Raw genomic sequence first — 12063 nt, 5'->3', positions numbered from 1 at the left:
GCATTATCCTACCTCCCAGTCCCGGGCGGAGTCGGTTGTCGTAGCCGTCCAGGAGACCATCCAAGATCCTGGTAAATATAGTGATGTTATCATTGGCGTCCTCTCTTCCCGGTGCTGTTGGCGTTTGCGAGAAGCTATTTTATGCAAATGAAAATAAACACGTCAAAAGTCGTGCCAGCCTCGAGGGGCTTCAGTCTCAATGGAACTTTGTGATGGAGCCTCCCAGCCTCTGCCCTCTCCTGCCGCTCCAGCTGAGCAGCATGGGGACATGCGGCCATTTCATCACTGCTATACGCAATCATAAATAGCTCTCCCTGGAGGAGAAGGAGCACCCAAGGAAGGACCCATGCCATGGAGGCACAGCCCTAGGGATGCCTGAGCCCACTGACCCTCTTGCCGTAATGCACAGGGAGATCCCAGTCCCCTGCACTGCCCAGCCCCACCACATCCCTGGCACTGGCGTGTCACCGTCCCCTGCAGGGCACAAGGTCAGCTCATGGGGCCAGCAAAAGCTGTTACTGGTTTTTCCCCGGGGTTAGCCCTCCAGTCTTCAGGAACTGCATCAGCTGGCAGGGGAGCTGCAGGAGCAGCATGGGTTTGCCTGGCGACACTCCTTCAAGTCAGCCTGAAGGCACTCTTTAATCCTTACATGCCAAACAGCTTCTAATTTCCACAGTTTACGTAATTTATTCCCAGAACAACAGATAAACTCCAACCTCATTCAAGGATAACAAACTCCAATTGCATTCAAAAATCTCACCTCAGATCACTGGGGTATCTGAAAAAGCATACTGCAGTACAGAAAACACAGTTCTTCATTCTCCCTCTCTTTTGCATAAATTAGTCCTCCCTTGTAGTATGCAAATAACAGCAATGTGTAGTGAGCCTCATTCCGTATCTTTTGGGCCAGATTTGTTTGTAGTCTGAACTCTTTTTTATTGCATCATTTTATCCATGGCTCAGACCTAGGAAGCTGCCCACAGCACAACTATAACTTGCATTTTTAACTCCATTCAATTTTCATTTAAAGATACTTAGGAGAATCCCCTTCCTACTAATGCCTTTGCTTACCTAAAGAACAGACACATAAGTTTATCCATAAGCATGCTTCACCTGCAGCAAGCAGCGAGCACCTCTTAAGACAGCAAGTTTGCTCATACTCAGAGCTTATTCAAGTTTCAGTCTCTGCTGAAATCGCCAAGTGTTCCAGATGCGACAGGGCACATCGCCCCACTAGGAACCGTACCCTACTGCATGCATCCTGCCAGCAGACAGGAACCACTTACACTCCAACAACCTGAACTCGATGTGAGCCAGTCACCTCGAGACAAAAAATTAAAAACCCCATGTTTATTTACTACCAGTCCCCAGGGAAATAAATCAGTAAATAGAGAACCTCAAAGCATCCCTCTGAACAGCTTGCCTTGCAGAACACTTGTAACATATGCGTTAGGCTTAACTAACAGAACAGGATTTATACAAAGAAAGACAAGGGACCTCAAACTGGTTTTACCTGCACAAGGTTTACAATAATGGGATCTCGATGGCACCCATAAAATGGGTCCAGAAGTTTAAATGACCCGAGACCTGGCTCAGGGTGAGCTGCTGGTGGCCACGTAGCCCCTCACAGACATGGGGACCCCAGTCCTGCACCTCTTCGCTTTACAGCTTGTGTGTTTGTGCTGGAAAATGAAAGAATGACAAAGTCTCTCAGGAAAGGGGAGTGAGGCTGGGCAGTGGCAGCATTCCCAGGAATGCCAAAGCACACGCAAAGCACATGCAAAGGCCCAGCCAAGGAGGGTCCTCGCAGCACAAGGGCTGCTGGCACCACTGTGACCCTCAACGAGCTCAACGCTGGAGAGCCCAAGGCCACCAAGGAGGCAGGCGGAGGCATTGCTGCAAACCTTGCTCATTTTGTTTGATTATAAAAAAAGACAGTTAATCCAGCAGATGCAAACTGATTACAGAAACACTGGACCATTCAATGCCAGACCATTCAAGACAAAATGCAGTGTACTTTTTTGTAAATCACAGTCAAAGAGATTCACCACGTAAAGGTGAATATTGACAAGTAGCAGCTTAGTAAATACAAACAGGAGAAACAGAAGTTACAGAGGTTCTTCATATGCAGCAATCATAACTAATGCTTTGGTAAAATCCTAGAATATTATTTTTAAATGTTCTCACTTATTTTAGCTTCTTTTTTTCATAAGAAAGAGATATGCATCATGCTGTTTGTCTGCTTCACATATCAATGCAGGGACCCGTTCTCATTTTCCAATGCATCTGACAAAGAAGTGGAGAGATCAAACTTCATTTCATTTCTGTAAGTTCCATGAGAAGCGGTGACTAGACAAGGGAAGAGTGATCTAAATTAGTGCCTCATTAAGTAAAAATGTGAGGTCAGCAGTCATCTATTCCCTCTGGCTCGCTGACTGGGCCAGTCAGCACGCATGTAGCTCAGGAGCAGCCTCAGCAAAACCAGCCCACCTCCTCTCTGCTAATTAAGAGATACGGAGGAGACTTACGGGGTGATTAGGAAAGATCCTGGGAGAAAAGGATTGCAGAGGTAACACGTAGGTGTTGCGATGGGAGATGGGAACAAGGGATGCCAAATGCGGATTATTGCAAAGGTACGGTGCTGGGGGCACAGGATACAAAGCTTCACTAGCTTCTCTGCTCTTGAAAAAGCTTGTTATTTTTAGTGCTTATGGCTGAATTCAAAGCCAATTGAACTCCGAGGGAAGGTTTCTGTTGAACTATTTTTGTGGGGATGGGACAAAATATACTTAGTTCTCTTAACTGCTCCTCTGAATCTAAGAAGAGTAATTGATGCTGCTTACTTGTATCTCAGATATGTACATCTTTCACAAGAACAGTATACACACCTCAAATACTGAAATACTTTTATAAATCTCCACAAAAAAAGCTAACTAATAGATGAAAAAGATGGAGAAACAACTAGGATGAAGACTCACAAAAAGTCTGTATTTCATCTGCAAACCTGCAATCCAATTTAGATTTGGCTGATCCCCTCACCTGAAAAGGAATGCACCTGATGCTGAATTTCGAAGAAATGTCAGTACCATGTGAAGTTGCATTTGTAGATGGATTACTGTTTGCCATTGATGCAAATCAAATGATACTTTTTCTTTTCAGAAAAGTCAGCATTTAATTCATATTTTTGTGATTGCTGGTGAAATAGCAACTTAGGTTTTGGAGTAAGTGCTGGGATTGTCTTCTATGACATGAGACCATTAAACTGTCCTTGCAAAGTTACGTGCATGTATTAGATACTATAGCTCTATGAGTAGTAGAGAAAACAGGTGATATCCTAAATTATTTCCACACAGCTAAAGATTAGGTTTTATGAACATATTAGCAGGTAAGCACATTATTGCCTCTCTGCAACCAAAAATGTTTTCATAGCAGACATTTTCAGTTATGTTATCCATAAACCTAGAAAAGAATCTCAGGAAAATGCTAAGGAAATTCGAAGATAATTACATCTAAAGCTCATTATTGAACATAAACTAAGCCAACCAGGAATACTTCTCATCACATTTATTTAATATTGCAATTTCAGGATGACTGAAAAAATCAGAAGCCACAGACGAGGCCCATCAGTGTAAACTGTAATAACTCTCTTTAGGGTCTCAGCCACCTCTTCCGAGGACTTCATTGTTTACCATTTTAAACATCGCCGTCTTTTTTGCCATCTAGCAAAAATCATGACAGGTACTATTCATAGCTTAGATTTAATAAAAGGAAAACGTATGGTAGATATTTCATGATTTCCCAAAAACTTTCTTTTTTTTAAAAAAAAAAAGAGAAACTGGAAAAATAACTAAGGAGTATTTTGCAACTGAAAGTTGTATTTTTTTCTCTTTCTCTCTTAAGAGTAGAGTTTCCCATAGCTTGCTTTAACAGGATTGAAATTACACCAGAACATCAGACAAATTAACAGATTGTGGAAAAGACAGTAGAGAACATACTTGCACACTTTTGGATACTGTCAGCTGGCCAGACATGAACAATCTACTTTTCTTAGTTTCTTACCATCCCTTTCTTACAGATTCTTGAGATATGAAAACAACGATATTTTGCGAATTTGTGCAATGAAGATTCAACTCTTCTACTTCATTAGGATAGAGGAGAGGACTGACTGAAAATAATGAAACTTTAATGGTCTTGGCAGATCCTTAAAAAAATAATTTAATTATTTTATTTAGCAAAAGCAGTATTTTACTACCTTCTGGGGACGAGAAATTTTTGAGCAGTACAAAGAAAGCCTGTTTTTCACAGGGCAATGTCTTATCATTCTCACCCCCTTGCACCTTAACGCCCCTTTCAATATCCTGAAATTCTCCCAGTCATTAAACACCACCCAGTGCTCTCAGCTCCCCAAGTCGCCAACCTGCAGCTTCACTGGGAGGCAACGTGTGCCAGGGCTGACCCTGCACCAAGCACGTGCTGGGTGCCCTGCGGGTACACACCTGCTGTTTGGCCAGTCAGTAAGGCCAGCTGAAATGGAGATGCTGAAGCCGTAGCTTTCTGTTCAGCAGAGGGACTGACTGATGTCTGCCTGCCTCCTCCACACAGTTCTAGCTACCCACTTATTTTCCCAATTATTAAATTGCCTAATGGGTTCAAAAAGCTATTTGAAGACATGGAGAAGGAAAGGAAAACAGAATTTTTTAAAAATGGCTATGCATGAATGCATAAACATATGATAACACTTACAACATTAGTCTTAAAAATATGAGGAAGAACTCCCTAGCATCTGCAAGTACTTGGAAAGGGATAACCCAGCAGAACTAACTGCTTAGGCTTGAAGAGACTAACTTGAAAGAAATGCCACAGCCGGAAGGAGAAGTATGTTTAGCCTAAATAGCAGGATTATGGTCTTAGTGGTAAGGGCTGTGAGCTAGTGGAAATGTTTGTGAAACTACAGACATGCCATGGACTGAATGCTTACAGTGTACAGAGAGGTCTTGTATTGGCTACATTTAATTGGGATCTTCTATTTTCCATGTTTCTACTGTATACAAATATTATTAGCAGATGGCAACTAAACCGTGGTTACACCAACAACATCCATCCCTGTTGTTTTTGGCTCTCAGACAGATTTCTGAAATTGCACATCTAAAATGCAAACACAGAGGGACTGAGCGTCACCAGCATGTCCCTAGAGATGTCCCCATGGACAGTCTGGGGCTTGCAAAAAAGATTCAGGATGCGATAATTTTGGCCGGCATGGGGCCAACCATGTGCTGCCTCATCTCAGGGAGAACTCAGTGCAGGCAGTCACCTATCATAGAATCATTTTGGTTGGAAGAGACCCTTAAGATCATCAAGTCCAACCATAACCTAACTCTGGCACTAAACCATGTCCCTAAGAGCCTCATTTTAAACACCTCCAGGGATGGTGGCTCAACCACTTCCCTGGGCAGCCTGTTCCAATGCTTCACAACTCTCCCTGTGAAGAAATTTTTCCTAATATCCAATCTAAACCTCCCCTGGCACGACTTGAGGCCATTTCCTCTCATCCTATCACTTTCTACTTGGGAGAAGAGACCAACCCCCTCCATGCTACAACCTCGTTTCAGGTAGTTGCAGGGAGCAATAAGATCTCCCCTCAGCCTCCTTTTCTCCAGGCTGAACAGCCCCAGTTCCCTCAGCTGCCCCTCATAAGACCTGTGCTCCAGACTCTTCACGCTGACCCTTGCAGGGCTGCAACTGTGTGGGGTCCCCAAGGGCCAGAAAGTGCAAGATGCTGGGCAGTGCCACGGCACCTGCGGAGTCTGGCAGGACAGAACCCTGTGTACGCTGATTTCCTCCTTGCAGGACGCTCACAGAGTTGCTCTTGTGGGCATCAGTCTGAAGGGAGCAGAATCCAAATTATTTTGAATTTCCACTCACCCCCTGCCAGAAGATCACTCACCTTCTGCTTTGGTTTTGTCAGCCTGACCCTGTGGGCCTTGCATTCATGAAACCACAACTAATTTCAGTGCAATCCTTCACATAAAACAAATGGGAGGAATCAGCCTCTTGTCTCAGCTACCAATACTCTTCATGGTTATATTTGACTTTCAGTTACTCTCTAACTCTGTTATAAATATTTACTTTCAAGATAATTGTGAACTGTCTTGAAATACTCCTTTATTATACCTTAACTCATTAGAGCATTATACAAGTCAAGGCTGAATTCAAGCAAGCTTGAGAGAGCTGTGACTCATGCTGGACCATTTCTGCAGAAGTAGACTCATAAAAGTGTCACACCAACAATGGTGGGGAGGCTTTGGATCCTCTTCTTGTTTCATCTATATAATTGAATTTTAATTCAGTGATTTTTCTTTAAATAACTTCTATCAGCTATGCCTACAGTCCCTCTCTACCGCCTATTGATGTGGATAACTCTCAATAGTCTTCCACATTTATGTTAAACATTAATCACAGAGTTTTGCTGAGATTTCTGAAGTAGCCTAGGAGACTGAGATACATAATTCTTGTTTATTTTATCAGGCATTGTGCATCAAAATCCCCCAGGGTAGCTTTGGCTATGTCAGCAAAACCTGCATTTATTATTTAATTATGTAATTATGATTTATATTTATATTATATGGAATTACTATGGAGAATGATCGATAAATCTCTGCCTTCATCTGCAATGTCCTACTGTATTTTGCTTTTTAATTTGTGCCCATTTGACCAATCACTTTTATCTAGCACATTGCAAAATGAACTGCAACGTAACAGTGCAGTCCAAATGTGGATGAAGCTAATAAAGAAGAACCTGGTAGCAAGAGCAAGTATTATCACTATGAGATTCTTGCAGTTAATATACTAGCCTACATGTAAATTGTACCACTCTGTCCTGAAGAGTCAGTCCCAAAGCACTTAGCAAATTACACTCTGAAACTGCTTCTGCCTTTGAAACAGAAACGCTGGAGCATCCTCGGTCTTTTGAGCCGGGTCAAAATTCAGCCCTAAGGCAGCGTGTGAATGGTGCAGCGAATTGGAGCTCCTTATCTCTGCAGGCCTAGACTAAAATTACTAGATCAGAAATGGGAGGGGAAGGGGGGAGGTTACGTGATGATCTCATTTTAGTGCACAGAAGCTTTTTGAGTTACTTGCAGAAAACAAGTGTCCTAGTTTCCCCTAACTGTCCTGTTCTGATTATCTGCCAGGTTACAGGTCACACCGATTCCTAACTGGGACTTAGATTCAGTATTTGCTTTCGAGTCGAAAGGGCGAGTTAAACCCCCTCTTTCTTTTGCAGCCTCACCTATCTATTCTGTTAGAGGAGTAACACAGACAAAAGACCCCACACCAAACAGGTCATGCTCAACTATTGCAATGTGCTGCCTTCTGCAGGGATGATGGACAATCAGGAAGGACTTAAGGTTGTAGTCCTCAAGATTTTCTCAATGTGGTAATACTTTGTCAAATTACAACCATGTCAAGACAAGTTTAAAACCAGTCTCACACTACCTAAATCCTCTTCATTTCTATCACAAACTCCAGGGAGTGTTTTTCCTTAGACCACAGTGAAATCAGGACCAAGCTTTTCCAAGGTGAACAAATCAGCATAGAGCTCTTTGCACCCTTTGTAGTCTGCAGTCTTACAACCACTCATATAAGCCCCTGTGGTCACAGGCGTCTACCTGCCCACATAGGACACACACCGGAGACAGGGCTAAGTTCTGCTTACAGCACAGACAGCCATCACTCCAAGTTTGGTCTTTCTCCTAGTTCCAATCTGGCAAAAATCCCCTTGGTTGAAATCAGAACCTGATTTGCATCTCCATTTTGTATCTTCTTATAGCAAGGAATTGATGGGTGTTCTTGTGAATCAGCACGTTGGGAGGATTCTTTTTTTTTTTCTGGTGAAATAATAAATAATTGTTCTCCACAAAGAAGAATCAACCTACGTTTCCAAAGCACTTACAAAATGCTTTTTCTAGACTTCACTGTGTAGCCTGATTTTGGAAAGTTTTTAAGATCTATGGCTTTAGGAAAAAAATATATAAATAGGGGTTTTCTGGTTTCATTTTGTTTTTTCCAAGACGTATAGTAGGGGTATTTCTTCAATATAGTTTTCGGAATGTCACTGTCAGGAAAGCATCCAACACAAAAATAAGGAAACAGGATTGCTTGTTATATGCTTCAGGACAACACAATTTCTAATTATTCTAGCAAGTTTCAAATTCAGTCATCCTTCTGAGCAGTCACGATCTTAGCTTACTCACTAGGCAAGCCTGTACCAGCTAGCAGCATGCACCCAGTCCTGCTGTTGCAGTCTTGCCATACTGCCTGTAGCCTGCACCTGCCAGGTGAGAGGGAAGGTACAAGCCCCCCTCATCACAGCCACGGAGGCAGGGAGCACCGCAGTCCCTGGCTCTGCTATGCCCAGGTCAGAGCACTCAGCATCTGGCCTGGTCTGAGCTCCCCGTGCCTCACATGCCTTCCTGCAACGGCATCACGGGCATACAGAACCGATACGAGACAGCTAATTTGAGCAGGAAAGCAAATCACTCTCTTTCCCCTGACACCAGCACGTTAAGACAAAATGCAAAGCCCGCTTGTTTTGTTCAGCTGCTCCGCACCACACGGGGCCAGGGTTTTTCATTTCCTTAAAAAACTCACAGCAAAAATTCAAACGCAATTGGGAACTCACCCAAAGTGGCTGGCTAAACTCATGGAAACGCAGAAGAGGAAGAAGTTTTTGATCATGATAAAGCCAGAGAGCATCCCATTGTCCATTCCAGAGGAGAAGAGGAACGCAGGTGGTTGCTTTGGTAAAGGTGCAGCTGCTCACTTTGCTCTTATGCTGCAACAATACAAAAAAACAGATAAATTATTACATGGACAAACAGCAGGACAGCAGAGTTCAGCTAACGCTGCATCTTCTGCTGTGTTTTTTACAAACTTATCTAGGCTTATGTAAACATCAGCTGTTTATGTAAAATTGTATATCTTCAAGGACATGTTTTACCTTCTGCTGACAGCAAACTGCAAAACAAGAAAAATTCTTAGTGGCCCAGTTTTCCCTTATATTCATCTGTCATACAAGTAACTAAAGATATAGTCACCGCTTTCCAAATGCCAACTTTGACCCTTTACCTATTTCAACAACTTCCACATGCCTGCAAGCCCAGGGCTGCGTGCAGCCTCTGCATCCCTTCCTTCCATTGCAATTTTTTTCCCATTAAATACCCAGCTTCCCTTTCCAAAATCCCAGTTGAAATGCCAAGAAACACCTACTGCTTCTTGGAATTCAGGCTGCTGATGCATGGCTTAGCAAAAAGAGGGTGGGATGGTGGGGGGGGTGGGTAAAAAGTGACCTTCCTCGCAAAGGCACATAAACCTCACGCTAGCACGAAGAATGACGGTATGTGTAGCTGCTCCAGTGACTGCCGCTTTTCGGATACCTGCCTTAGCGACCAGATCACCAATTTCAGCATTGGGCACTAATATTTTGCTCTGTGCACTATTAAAAAAAAAAAAACCAAACACACACACGCAAAACAAGCAAAAAAACAAACAAACAAAAATCACAAACCCCCCAAAAAACCAAAACCAACAAAAAACCATAAACAACTTCCAAAAACACACCCAGAAGGGAGCTGCCTGGATTTTCCACCTGAACCCTGTGCCCCCCACACTACACCACTCAGTAACTTACTCTCCCCACCCCTCCGGCGCAGCAAGGCGAAAAGCCCAAACCAAAAAGCGTCCCCCAGGGGTCCCCGCGGCAGGTCCCGCTCGCTCCGCGCCGCTCCGCACCGGGCACTGCGGGGCTGCTGCTCCCTTCCGCATACGCGCAGCCCTGTCCGACCCGCACCTGCCCGGTGACCGCCGCCCGTTCCCCTCCGCCGCCCGCGCATTGCGCTCCGCTCCGCACCGCTCCGCAGAGGATGCCACCTGCTCGCCCGCGTCCCCTCCCTTCTTCCCCCCGCTCCCCTCCCAAATCCCTGCGGCGACCCCGGGTTTGCCCCCAGCCCATCCGCCCGCCAAAGTTTCCCGCGGCCATGTGCGCGGCTCTGGGCGCAGCGGCGGCCGCCCGGGGGGCTGCGGGCAGCGCTGCCCGCCGGACCTCCGCTTGCCCGGCCGGGCGCAGGAGCCCGGCGCTTACCAGCCGCCGGAGGGGGGACGAGGACGAGGGGGCGGTGTTTGTCCGAAAGTTGCGGAGCGGCACCTGGAGCGGAGCGGGAGCGGCGGTGCTGCCTCCCCGCCGCTGGCAGGCGCGGCCCCGCCGCAGCGCCGCGCCCGCGCCGCCCCCGCGCCGAGCCCGCGGCCGGGAGCGCGGGTGGGTGCGCGGGGCCCGCCCGCCCCTCGGGAACCTCAGCGCGGAGTCCCCCGGGGAGAGCCGTGCCCGACCCCGTCGGAGCCCCGGGAGGGTCCCGCGGTACCCTGGGATCCAGGGAGCATCCCCGCCGGACCACTCCTGGAGCAGGGTCCTGGCGAGCCCGGCCGGCACCGACCCTCGGCGGGGAGGGCCACTGCCACAGCCCAGCCAGGCAGGTGTCGTGTAACCGTGGGACAGGGCCATCCCCAAGGTATATAGGCCGTATACCCGGTATATAGACTCTTTACACTCCCATACATAAGCATACATGTACATGCACACCCATACATACATCGATCTGTATCTATATTCCTCTTCTGTAGGCAGTGGACCTGATCTAAACCATTGTAACTCTTAAACGCTGAAGTGGGGATTTGTACCCTCAACATTAACTCTCTTCATACATCTCCATTATTAGACATCCACGGTTTGTATCAATATCAAAAATTTCAAGAGAACGGCAATAACTTTGAGGTTTTCTAGTGACTGTGTGTAGTGATATTTCAGAAGAAGGTATGCACTTCTTCCCAGCCTCCGTATAGGGAGCATTACACTTGCTATGTGTCCAGGTCACATATATTATACACTACTTGCAGGTGTGGAAGGATTGGTGCAGTTTGAACTACCCAAAAGACGAAATGAGTGTTGTATAGTCCCAATTTCCGCAGAATCCTTGTGGTTTCTCTGAGATGCATGCAACATTTTGTAACACAGGTGTTACGTGTACTAAATATGATTTCAATATATATTGCTGTGACCATCCTTGAAATAATACTCCAAACTCAGTTATTAAATTGACAGATCTAATGAGGTAATGTCTGTCTTTGAGGCAACATTATGGATCAGAGAAGCATTTGTCTTTTTCCTATATCCAGAAAAAAAAGCCCTATGAAATTAATCCCTCCACTGAAATCAATACTGATTCTGTAGGTCTTTGCTATAGAGGGTGCTGCTGTATGTGTGGCTAGCCCACGGTCTGCACGGTTTGAAGACTGGTCCTTATGAATTTAATTTTTCTTTTCTTTTTTTTAATTTTTCTTTTTCGTTATATGTGGTGCTTAGCTGTGTTCAGGTTTTCCAGCAATGATTTATGATCTTAACTGCAGAGCCACTTACATACATCGTTACCTAGTGACTTCAATAAATATGAAGTTGTGAATGAATGTTGCTATCAGAATAGCTTTCCTGGTGCTTAAAAATATCCAAGCAAAGTAGTTTGAAGCGCCAGTAGTCTTCATGATAATGTTCTTGCCTAGGGGTGTTTAAATCAGATTTTTTTACAGTGCTTTGATTTCTAGTACGAACTATTTATATCTCCACATAGGGGATGTTGTAAAAATATGTGATCTTTAAATAATTTTACAAAAGAGAACCGTAGAAATGTTGACCTAGACTTCCCATTCGAGCGGGTGAAAGGTCCGGAGAGAAGACCCCAGCCTTGGTTCCTCTGACTCGCTACGTCTCCGCCAAGCCGTTGTGCTGCAGATCCACATCGCGAAAGCAGAGGAAGCAGTTAAGACTCGGGGAAGCGAAAACAGCAGGAAAATGTTAAAGAAAAGCCTAAAGAAAAATAATTTAAAAAAAAAAAAAAACAAAAAAACAAAACGCCTGACTCGGCAAACCGGCAAGCCGCCAAATCCCGCTCTCGCGCGTGAAAAACGCCGCTCTGCGCCCAAGCGCCGTGTCACCGTGGCCGCGGGTTTCGCTCCGCC

General features: G+C 45.2%; 1 protein-coding gene across 1 annotated transcript in view; it reads right to left on the bottom strand.

The window, feature by feature from the left end:
• Positions 1 to 8766, bottom strand: part of GABRA5 (gamma-aminobutyric acid type A receptor subunit alpha5) — a 55994-nt gene extending 47228 nt beyond the window's left edge. Inside the window, exons 1-2 of the mRNA XM_065627323.1 lie at positions 8681 to 8766; positions 13 to 134 (exon numbers count right to left, since the gene is read on the bottom strand). Coding sequence (XP_065483395.1) covers positions 13 to 134; positions 8681 to 8766 — 208 coding nt within the window. The remainder of the gene's footprint in view (positions 1 to 12; positions 135 to 8680) is intronic.
• Between the last annotated feature and the right edge of the window lie 3297 nt (positions 8767 to 12063).

The sequence above is a fragment of the Caloenas nicobarica genome, chromosome 1, assembly GCF_036013445.1.
Source record: "Caloenas nicobarica isolate bCalNic1 chromosome 1, bCalNic1.hap1, whole genome shotgun sequence".
Lineage (NCBI taxonomy): Eukaryota > Metazoa > Chordata > Aves > Columbiformes > Columbidae > Caloenas > Caloenas nicobarica.
Note: the sequence above shows the minus strand (reverse complement) of the source record. Positions and strands in the feature narration are given on the sequence as shown.